Source organism: Spermophilus citellus (assembly GCF_964194105.1).
Source record: "Spermophilus citellus genome assembly, chromosome: 18".
NCBI lineage: Eukaryota > Metazoa > Chordata > Mammalia > Rodentia > Sciuridae > Spermophilus > Spermophilus citellus.
This window is the reverse complement of record NC_138200.1, coordinates 18,498,039-18,509,916: the sequence shown is the minus strand read 5'-3', so window position 1 is coordinate 18,509,916 and position 11,878 is coordinate 18,498,039. Positions and strand designations below refer to the sequence as shown.

The 11,878-nt window shown below is 39.8% G+C and overlaps 1 protein-coding gene across 3 annotated transcripts in view; it reads left to right on the top strand.

The window, feature by feature from the left end:
• Positions 1-1,079: 1,079 nt before the first annotated feature.
• The window catches only part of UBA2 (ubiquitin like modifier activating enzyme 2), a 46,976-nt gene continuing 36,177 nt past the window's right edge, over positions 1,080-11,878 (top strand). For 2 of the 3 annotated variants that reach the window (XM_081274349.1, XM_081274348.1), the window contains exons 1-5: positions 1,080-1,693; positions 5,155-5,238; positions 6,756-6,826; positions 8,563-8,627; positions 11,108-11,208. In XM_081274349.1, the coding sequence (XP_081130475.1) occupies positions 1,328-1,693; positions 5,155-5,238; positions 6,756-6,826; positions 8,563-8,627; positions 11,108-11,208 (687 nt within the window). In that variant the 5' untranslated portion in view covers positions 1,080-1,327. The remainder of the gene's footprint in view (positions 1,694-5,154; positions 5,239-6,755; positions 6,827-8,562; positions 8,628-11,107; positions 11,209-11,878) is intronic. The other variant, XM_081274347.1, reaches the window with a different exon arrangement.

Below are 11,878 nucleotides of genomic sequence, written 5' to 3'. Positions count from 1 at the left end.
AAACTGTGTCCTCTGGGCTGGGGTTGTGGCTCAGTGGTAGAGTGCTTGCCTAGCATGTGTGAGGCCCTGGGTTCGATTCTCAGCAATACAAAAAGATCTATTAACAACTAACAAAAATATTAAAGCAAAACAAAACAAAAAGAAAGCAAAACTGTGTCCTCCTTATTAAATTGGCATCAGGGACAAGGACTAAGCTTTCAGTAACAGGTTAACCCCTGTACTGCAAGGAAAGAAAACCTTTTTCTTTATGGACTACTCCAATACAGAAAGATTTAGAGTTTCTATGACCTATTGTTAGCGCAGTTTACTGGAGACAGAGTCCTTGCTTCCCCAATGCTGAAGTATAACACCAGAGAAGCACGACGCAGCAAGTTTAGAGTGGAAAGTAGAAGCTTTATTAAAGAACAGCAGAAAACACTTCTCCCCGGAGGAAGAAGGGGACCCAACAGGTGGAATCCGTGAAAGCGGGGAGGTCTTCCCTCTTTTATAGCTAAGGTCTTCTTTCAGCTTTCCCATTTCTGTCCCCGTTCCTGTCCTTCCTTCCGTTATCTTGCAGTGATAGATAGTAGGTAGGGAGACCCAAAAGGTGAGGGGCAGACGGGCCTGAGGAGTAATCTGCGCAGGACAGGCCTGGGGCGGCTTCTGATTAGCATCTCCCTGTTTGCTGGGAGCTGTTTCATTAACATTTCTTTAGAATGGGCTCTAGGCCTTGGGAACATTAACATTTCAATTTCTCTAAGTGCTGCTCTGCTTTTCCCGGCTCCATTCTCAACATGGCCTTCATTTTCGATTTTACTAGATATTAAACCCGATTTACCTAACTACACTAACTACCTATCTTTCAATCTGGCTTCATTACCTTGAAGAAAAGACATTCTATTTTCTACAGCCCATCTTAGGAAGAGCCGAGAATTGGACAAAGACCAAAATATATATAATATTCCCGACTACTTGTTTCACTATCTTTTGACAACAGAATGTTATATACATACATACATATATATTTATAAACATATAAATATATATATATATATATATATATATTTTTTTTTTTTTTTTTGTCAGTTCAATAGGTGAAACTAATCCCAGTGTGATTTTGCATGTTTGTTGTTGTTTGTAATGCTGGGACTCAAACTCAGGGCCTCACACATGCTAAATTGCTGCTCTGCAATATTTTCTTATTAATTTGTAAGAGCTCTTTACATATAGGGGCAGTTTTCCAACTCATAATGTCTTGGTTGGGAATTCAAACCGCTGCCTAAAAGGAGATCTTAAGAGGCTTCTCAGGTGGAAAAGCCGATCTGTGCACATACATGAGAAGCACTAGATGTCTCTTTACGGTTGGAGGTCTCGGAGCCATTCCCAAAGAGGAAGGCCTGGGCCCAGGGGACACTATACACCACACCAGAGGCAGACCCGGGACTCCGCCTGCCTGGCGCCGACTGGCGGCCACAGTGCGCAGGAGCGGAAGTTCGGCCGCCCTTCCCCCACCCGCTTCCGGGCGCGGCTCACTTCTCCCGCCTCCGCCTCCGCCGCGGCTCGTGGACGTCCCGCCATGGCACTGTCTCGGGGGCTTCCCCGGGAGCTGGCTGAGGCCGTGGCTGGGGGCCGGGTGCTGGTGGTGGGCGCGGGCGGCATCGGCTGCGAGCTCCTTAAGAACCTTGTGCTCACCGGCTTCTCTCACATCGACCTGGTGAGGGCCGGGCGCGCGCTGGCTGAATGGCGGGCTGCGGTGCGGGGGCCGGGGGGCTTGGGGCCCAGAGTTCGGGACCGGATTTGGGGGCGCCGAGAGCGGTCCAAGAAGTCCTGGGTCGTGGCTGCCTGTGTGCAGGGAGCTGTTCGACCGGGACGGGGCGCGCCTTCGCACGTCGGGCCTCCTCCGGAGGCGGAGAGGCCGCGGGCCCGGGTCTTCCGGACGCTCCGTCGCGGGGCCGCTGCCCGTCCCCCCTCCTTCGTCCCCCTGCAGCGCCAGTTTGTGGCGTCTCGAAGCGATGGAAGTGGCCTCGTACCTTTTCACTTTGAAACTGTTTCCCAATTGCAGTGGAGCGAAAGGAGAAGATTGAGTCTCGTGGATGTTGTGACTCTAATTTGCAGGTTTCCCCTAACTCAGAAATTACGACCCAGAGGACAGCTTTCACAGCAGCCCTACGTCCCGAGCGCTCGTCTCGAGCGGTTTATACTAATTCATTTACTCTTTACCACCACCTCATGCATGTGCACTGTTTTCATCTCATTTTATTTTTAACAGATGAGGGAAGTGAGATGCAATGGGATTTAGTAACTTACCCTGGGTCACGAAGCAAAGTGGCAGGACTCCTTTGGGGCTCGCGCTCCTCCGCTGAGTACAGTATAGGTACACTCGCTTATTTCATTCAAGATGTGTTTAGGGTTTTAACTTTTGCGTTGGTGTACAATGACAGAAAGCTACTGTAATTGTCAGTCAGGTTATTTGTCTCTTAGATTGGAGATAACACCTGGAACTTAGATGTGAGCTTAAGTACACTTAAGGTGTCCCGGCAAGGTGAAGAGGGGAAAAAGGAGAGGAGACAGACTATTCTAATAAAAGAGTGAAAGGTAGCAGACTGAACTAAGGACTGATGAGAAGGAAAGAATATACACGTTTTTCTTTGCTTAGTTTTTCATCCAGTTCTGTACCACAAATTCACATATACTGATAAATACTGGTACTTTCTTAAAATAAGCATTTTGCAATAGATAAGATAGTGAATTTCCCAGTAATTCTGGAGGCTGAGGCAGGAGGATCACAAGGTCAAGGGGAGCCATTCTCATCAGTTTTTTTTAGACCCTGTCTCAAAAAGAGGGGTTGGGGGCTGGTGATGTAGCTCAGTGGTAAATTATTATCCTTGGGTTTATGTTTTTTGTTGTTGTTTTGTAGGGGGGGGGGCGTAACTACTGAGCCATATCCCCAGCCCTTTTTAAAAAATTTTATTAGAAACACAGCCTTCCTAAGTTGCTCAGTGCCTCACTAAGTTGCTGAGGCTGGCTTTGAACTTGAGCAATCCTCCTGCCTCAGCCTCTCGAGCCATTGGGATTACAGGCATGCTTCCACAGTGCCCTGCTGTCCATGGGTTCAAATCCCCAGCACCCCTCCCACCAAAGAGTGATGTGGAAACCTGAAAAATAAAAGGTTGTATTTTTTTAACATTTTTATTTGGTTTAATTTTTGTAGCAAAGTTAGAAGTACAAATAAATCCTTAGATGGTTATATGTTTTGACAGTGTTCACAAATTATGACTAAAACTGTTAGGATTTTTCACAATTGTTTTAGAATATGAGGACTGGGGATGTAGCTCAATAGTAGATCGATTTCCTAATATGCCTGAGGCCCTGAGTTCAATCCCCAGTACCAAGAAGAAGAAAAAAAAGCTAGAACATAAAATGTTTTTTTGTGTGGTTTTTCTTTTTTTTTTTTTTAATATTTAGTTATAGGTAGACAGAATATCTTTATTTTATTTTTATGTGGTGCTGAGGATTGAGCCCAGTGCCTCAGGCATGGTAGGCCAGCGCTCTACCTCTGAGCCACAACACCAGCCCTGTGTGTTTTTTTCTTTTGAGGTAGATTCTCCTGTTGACCAGACTGGCCTCCACCTGAGATCCTCCTGCTACAGCTTCCCCAGTAATTGTGATTGTCATTATAACCCACCTGCCCAGCTACACTTAGAACATTTGGTTACTGTTTATTAAATTTATTGAACTGTATTTACTTTTTTGAGGGAATGCTACTGGGGATTGAACATGGGCACTTTACCACTGAATTACAGCCCCAACCACCATCACCACGACTGCCTTTTTTTTTTTTTTTTTTTTTTTTTTTTTTGGTACTGTGGATTGAACTTGGGCCCTGAACCACCATCACCAGCTCTATTTTGTATTTTATGTAGAGACAGGGTCCCACTAAGTTGCTTAGTGTCTCACTGTTGCTGAGGCTGGCTTTGAACTCTCAATCCTCATGCCTCAGCCTTCAGAGCCTCTAAGATTACAGGCATGCACCACCTCCAACCCCATTTTATTTTATTTTTCAAATTTTTGAGGTAGGGTCTTGCTAAATTGCCTAGGCTGGCCTGGTACTTGTGGTCTTCCTGCCTCAGCCTCTTGGAATAGCTGGGATTACAGGTGTGGGCCATGGCATCAGGCTCCTTATTTATTCTTTTTTGTTTGTTTGCAGCACAGGAGTTCTAACTCAGGGCCTCCTATATAGTGTTGAGAGCTCTGCCACTGAGCTACAACCCAGGGCCTTCTTATAGTTCTCATATATATTTTTAGGCAGCAATTAGATGAGACTTAAAACATGACACTTTTTTAACCATATGTAGAAAAGTTCTTTTATAGTCCTCAGTAATAATTGTAAGTGAAATTTGGTATATAAATGTAGGCTTGAATTAAAGAAGGCAGCAAGAATTTAGTAAATCTGGTAGTCACATATTATTTAATAAAAAGAACAGGGCACAGTAAAATTTATATTGGATTTGAAAGAAATTAGATTGAGATTTAGAATTTATATGTATGTATACAAGTTTATATCTTCACCAATCTACACACACACTTTTTTTTTCTTTCATGGTTCTGGGGATTGAACCTACGGGTGCTTTATCTCTGAGCCACATCCCCAGCCCTTTCTGTTTTTCATTTTGAGACAGGGTCTTAACTAAATTGCCTGGGCTGGCCTTGAACTTGTGATTATCCTGCCTGAGTCTCACAGGTAGCTGGGATTAGACATGTACCACCACGCCAAGCTAAATTTTATATTTTCAGTAAATCATATATATTTTAATGCCTTCAAAGAAATTTTCTGAAGTACTTATAAGGATGATTAAATAAACAAGGCATTCTTTTCATTGCAGGGGTGGAGGTACCTGGGATTGACATGAGGGCCATTTAACCACTGAGCCACATCCCCAAACCTTTTTCTGTTTGAATTTTAAGATTCTGTCTCAGCCTTCAGGGTCAGTGGGATTACAGGTGTATGCCACTGTTCCTGACAGTTTAGCAGTTTTGGTATAATTGGTCTGCAAAGCATTTTCTCTGCTAATGTAGCAAATATTAAAAAGTTCTAGGTTATAAATGCTTAAGATAGTGATATTGCTCAAACATACCACAATATTTGTAATTTATCTGGGGTTTATGCATTTGTAGATTGATCTGGACACTATTGATGTCAGTAACCTCAACAGGCAGTTTTTGTTTCAAAAGAAACATGTTGGAAGATCAAAGGCACAGGTAACTATTTCTCATACTGTTTCTATAATCCTTTGATGAATCTTTTATTTATGATACCCATTAAGTCCCAAGTTTTCAGTTCTGCAAATATTTTAATGAAATTGACACGAGAGCATTAGAATAGGTTGGAAATCATAATCTAGAGCTTATTATACAACTTATGATTTTTGTCAGTGACATTAATATTAACGAATATTATTATTTTCACCTATTTTCTTAAAGGAATATGTTTTTTCTGTAAGTATTTATTGTAAGGTTACCATAGTGGTATATTTTGCCCAAGTTAAGTTTTTTAGGTGTTCTGTTGATGGGACAGTGAGCCATAATGGCTTAATTTTTGCCTTTTTATTTATCTATTTATCTATTTATTTTTTAAAAAAATATTTTTTAGTTGTAGTTGGACATGATATCTTTCTTTTATTTATTTTTATGTGGTGCTGAGGATAAAACCTAGGGCCTGGCACATGCTAGGTGAGCACTCTTCTGCTGAGCCACAATCCTAGCCCCTAAAGCTATCTCTTTAAGCTGAGTGAGGAGAATAAAAAGATGAAAGTGAAGGGAGGACCAGCCTTCTGTTTTTGGTCTACAAAGGAAATAGAAGTGCTCTGCTTAATTCTGTAATTGGGGTGATTTGTTGTGTCTTCTTCTTATTTAAATTTCTGATTTCCATAGCCTTGTTTTTCCTATACCCCCTAGAGGTTGGCTCTTCTTTGTAGCAAGAGAAGCTACAATCTTGAGTGTTGTTCATGATTTCTATGCTTAAAGCATCTTTTCTCTCTTGTCAGTCCTTTTGTCCAATTCCCAGTCACATCCCCAGCCTTTTTTTCCTTTTCCTTTTTTTTTTGAGGCTGGTTTTGGACTCCAGATCCTCCTTCCTCAACCTCCTGAACCACTGGGATTACAGGCATGTGCCACTACACTTTACTCAAAACAACCATTTATGTATCATTGTAGTTTATATTTATATTTGTCTAGATGGTTATTTAAGGTTTCTTTTGATTGACACTTGGCTTTTGCAGTACACATAATTGTTCGTTTCATTTTTTTGCAGTATTGAGAATTAAACCCAGGACTTTGCACATGCTAGGCAAGCTCTCTACCACTGAGCTACATCCCTAGTCCTGTACATAATTCCTTCCTTTCTTCCTTCCTCCTTCCCTCCCTCTCTTCCTTCCTTCCTTCCTTCCTTATAGAACCTAAGGTATTATGTGTACTTACTTACCTAAGCACTTTATCACTAATTTACACCCTATCCTCACATTTTATGTTTTTCCTGAGGCTTACCATTCATACAGAAGTGGATGTGCTATGGTATAGGAGAAGGTTGTCCTGTTTTATAAATATGATGGAGTTTAATTTTAATGAAATTTTATCACATTTTTGTATTTTATTAGTGTTTAACATAAATAAAACTACTGTGTAAGTAGGTGAGTTACCAGAACTGTGTCTGCCAGAAGTACATTTCAAATATATATTTAAAAAAATGTTATAGTAATTTACTGTTGTTTGTTTTCCAGGTTGCCAAAGAAAGTGTACTGCAGTTTTACCCGAAAGCTAATATTGTAGCTTACCATGACAGCATCATGAAGTATGCTCTAATTACTATATTGTGAAGTTGTATTTGCTGTGAATTTTTAACTAAGCTTAAGCATGTTATTTTTATTAGCCAGATATGTGTGCCCAGATCATTATGCTTTTTTAAAAAGATTTTTCTAGGATAATAAAAATCTGGTAGTTTGTGCCCATGTAAGTTAAGTGGTATTCTTTTTACCAGTTTATGTATGTTTACATGATCTAGATAAGTAATAAGATTTAAATATTGTTAATAAATAAGTTACTTGGACACTTACGAAAGATCTTATATATGTATTTTTGTTGGCTTGTTTCATAGTAGGAAATGATCTCAGAAGTGCTTTACACTGACCTACATCCCCAGTCCTTTTTTTTTTTATCTTGAGATAGGGTTTCCCCAAGTTGGTGAGGCTGGCTTTAAACTGATGATCTTCCAACCTCAGCCTCCCACGTTGCTGGGATTGTAGGCGTGTGACATTGCACTCAAAGTAAGATGTTTAAAATTCCTTGTAGATAATAATTCAGACATGTTTAAGTATATTTCATTCTGATTGATTTTAGCAGTTGCTTTTTTAGTTTAAAAGGTTTCCGTCTAAAATAATCTGTTTATCAATACTCTAATGTGGTAATTTAACACTGGGAATTATAGTAATTATCAGTAATTATCAGTAATTTTGATAATATATAAATGATATATGAAATAAATAAATATTTAATGTGGGAGGCATGGAACAAAGAAACTCTGGGTACAAATTACCTTTTTTTCTTCTTTGTGTGTGGTGCTGAGATTGAACCTAGGGCTTTGGGCATGCTAGGCAAGTGTTCTACCACTGAGTCACATCCCCATCCCCTAAGTTATCCTTTATCTACGGTTGCTGTCTAGCTCAAAAGTAAATGGTATGAAAAATACTCCTTGTTTGTGGGCAGTTGGTTGGGTGCTTGCCTTGCATGCACAAGGCCCTGGGTGCAGTCCTCAGCAGCACACACGCACACGCACACACACACACACACACATACACATACATATACATACATACAAATAGTCTTTGTTTGAGATACTAGAATTAGAGACAGCCTTAGGCTTTCTCATAAGGGCATTTGTATTTTCAACTTATTTTTTCCCTCTAGATGTTTGGTCTACAGACCTGCCTATAGCCCCATAACCCTCTTATCCTGTGTTGTTTTCCCAGTGTGCTAAAATCAGAGACCCTAGGGGCCTGAGTCCTGCCTGATTCGGACCATGTGGAGTGAAGCCATAGGCCAAACAGATCCTGGGAATGTGTTCTTTATATATTCCCAGGCACTTGGCTGCCCTGAGAAGGCCTGGTGGGACTAGTGAGGTCATGCCATCTTTCTGTTAGTTTGAGATACTATTCTTATGCCTGGCTGGCCAAAAAGCATAGGAATTTGAGGGAAATAATTTTTTTTAATTTACTTATGTTTGGAAAAAGTTAGACTTTATATGGTATATGTTCTTTTTTTTTAATATATATATATTTAGTTGTAGTTGGACACAATACCTTTATTTTACTTATTTTTATATGGTGCTGAGGATCGAACCCAGTGCCTCACACGTGCTAGGCAAGTGCTCTACGGCTGAACCTCAGCCCAAGCCCCTTTTATATGGTATATATTCTTAACATCAGTTATATTTTGCTGTTGTTAATTTATTACACTTTTCTGAATTTTGTATTATACTGTGAAGATTGTCTATAAGGCTGGTTTTGTTGATCTTTTTGTTTTGCTTTGTAGCCCAGATTATAATGTGGAATTTTTTCGACAGTTTATATTGGTCATGAATGCATTAGATAACAGAGGTAAGATCATTTTACTATTTTGACATCCCTGTATTTTCCCTTCCCCATATTAAAGCTTTTAAGAAATTTAGATTTAAAATTTTTTTATGAGTTAGAACTTTAGAGAACTAAAAGGAAGTAAGATCAGGTTTAAAGTTTGCCAATTGGGCTCCCAGTGATTCAGGAGGTTGAGGCAGGAGGCTTGCAAGTTCAAGGCCAGCCTCAGCAATTTAGTGAGAACCTCACCAATTTAGTGAGACCCTGTGTCAAAATTAAAAGGGCTAGGAATGTAGTTCGGTTTTAAAGCACCCCTGGGTTTAGTTCCCAGTACCAAAACCCCAACAAAAAAAGCATGCCACTTGCAATTTTTTCTAGAAATGATTTTTTTCCAGGCAGGAGTTCAGCAATTATATATACTTTACTAATCAACCACAAGGTGTAAATAAAGGGGTGTATGTGGATGAGTTTGTTTCCTTGGTGGCACACTTTAAATACAGTGTGACTTTGTTTGTGTGGGGACCTAAGAAAAATGACTCTCCAAGTCTCGTTAAAGACCAGCTAAAACACTATAAGGGGGACTGAACAGCATTTTTAAAGCTTCTCAGATAATTCTAAAGTGCCATCAAGGATAAAAGTTCATTGTTTGGGGAATGAGATGATAGGGTGCTACAGTTAAAAGCCACAGCTCCTCTCCTTTGTGCTGGGGATTAAACCCAGGGGTGTTTTACCACTGAGCTAAATCTCCAGCCTTTTTTATTTTTTATCTTGAGACAGGGTTTCACTAAATTGTAGGGCCTCACAAAATTGCAGAGGCTGGCCTTGAACTTGATGTCTTGCTTTATCCTGAGTTGCTGGGATTACAGGTGTATACCACTGTGCCTGGCCTTCGATTATTTTTAGTGTATCCAGTGCTATATAAGACACTAGACTGGATTGAAGGTGGTACTGGGAATTAAATCCTTGGCCTCAAACATTCTAGGCAAGTACTCTACCTCTGAGCTGTATCCCCACCTTCTTTGTTTTCTAATTTTGAGATGGTGTCTGCTACATTGCCCAGAGTGAGCTTGAATTTAAGATCCTCTTGCCTCAGCTTCCTGAGTAGCTGGGATTATAGGTGTGTATCACCACACCTGGCTTCCCTAGATTGTATTATAATTTTGGGAGGGGGAGGTTTGTGGGGATTTGACCCAGGGACACTTAACCATTGGGCCCCATTTCCAGTCCTTTTTATTTTGAAACAGGGTCTTGCTATTGCTGAGGGTCTCACTAAATTGCTGAGATTGGCTTTGAACTTGGAATTTGAACTCAGTCATGGGGATTATAGGTGTGCAACACTGCGCCTGAAGAAATGTACACATTTTAATATCGTATTCAAGCCTTTTGCAACACAGGATGGTATTTCATATAACCCAATTTTGTATAACCAGTCATAGTTTGTGTGTTTGGAATGTGGGGGGGAAATATTTGAAGAATATTACTTGCCTGTAATTACTTCCACATGTAAAAGTATTTGTCAAATAAGTTTTGTAATAATTTTAGGCCAGAAATACCAAAAGAAAATCATTGAAAGCCTGAATGACTCTTTTAACCTGATTCATCTTTTCTCTCCTAACCTTAAACTGCCTTAATTGTTCTTTATTTACTTATATGTATTACCTTATAATTACAGTAGAATAATACAGCAGTAGAAGAGAAAGGTAGCCCTTTGATTTTTTTTTTTTTTTTTTTTTTTTGTAGTTGTAGGTGGACAGGATGTCTTTATTTTATTTGTTTATTTTTGCATGGTGCTGAGGATCAAACCCAGTGCCTCACATATGCTAGGCAAGCGCTCTGCCACTGAGCTATAGCTCCAGCCCCTTGGTGTTTGTTTTTGCAGTGCTGGGCATCGAATGAACACAGCAGGCTAACACTCCCAGCCCTAGCACTTTGGAATTTGAGAATTTAAAAATTGTTTCTAGGTATGCTTTTCCTGGAGTAAATTTTTTTATTTTATTATGTTTTTTAAAGTACTGGGGATTGAATTCAAGGATGCATTTTTATCACTGAGCTATATCCCCAGTCCTCTGATTTGAGACAGGGTCTCACTAACTTGCTGAGGCTGGCCTCCAATTTGTGATCCTCTTGCCTTAGCCTCCTCAGTTGCTGGGGTATAGGCACATGTTACCATACCTGGCTTGTAGTAAATTTATGATGTTGCTAATGAGTCTTAGAATGTTTATAATTCCTCTAGCCATAGCCATTAGAAAATTGTACATAAAATAAAAATGAGAAATGGTATGGATAAATTTCATTGTAGTTATTGATAACCAATTTGTGTTTTCAAAACACTTTTGCTGGGGCTGGGGTTGTGGCTTGGTGGTAGAGTGTTCCCCTAGTATGCACAAGGCACTGGGTTTGATCCTCAGTACCACATAAATGCAAAAGAAAGATATTGTGTCTACCTAAAACTAAAAAATAAATATTAAAAAAAACTCTTTTGATAACTAATATTTTTCTTCTAGCTGCACGAAACCATGTTAATAGGATGTGTTTGGCAGCTGACGTTCCTCTTATTGAGAGTGGGACTGCTGGTTATCTTGGACAAGTAACTACTATCAAAAAGGTAAAGAAGAGTTTTGTGTTTTACTTTCCAAATATTTATTTGAGACCTTAGGGAGGGAAGAAATAAACTTTGGATCCTGGTTTGGTGGTGCACACCTATAATCCTAGCTTTGGGTGACTGAGGCAGGAGGAAGGAATGCAGGTTCAGAGCCAACCTCAGCAACTTAGACCCTGTCTCAAAATATAAAAGTCTGGGGATATAGTTCAGTGATAGAGCACCTCTGGGTTCAATCTCCAATACTAAAAAAAAAAAAAAAAAAAAAAAGGAGAAAATAAATAGTAAACTTTGGATTTATATACTGTAAGCAGGTTAATATCCAAGACAAAAGGATTTTCATGCCATATAAAACTTAAGATGATGCTTGAAGCTATGGGTTAATTCTCCCAAAATTAGGATGCTGTATAAGATACTCCAAAAGACAATAGGTGGAAAGATCTTTTGGATCTGTGCTACTTTGTTTGAATAAACTTATGCATTGAAATTCTTAGACTTGCATAATAAATTTATGGTAAACAATTCTTAGTGCTGAGACTACAGCTTGTTCTGTAGTTGATAAATGGTAAACCACCCTTCTAGAAGTTACCTTTTGTGCTGGAGGTATGGCCTAATGGTAGAGCTTATTATCAGTCCCCATCACTAAGTACATTTTGTCTTAAGGAATGTCTTGAGG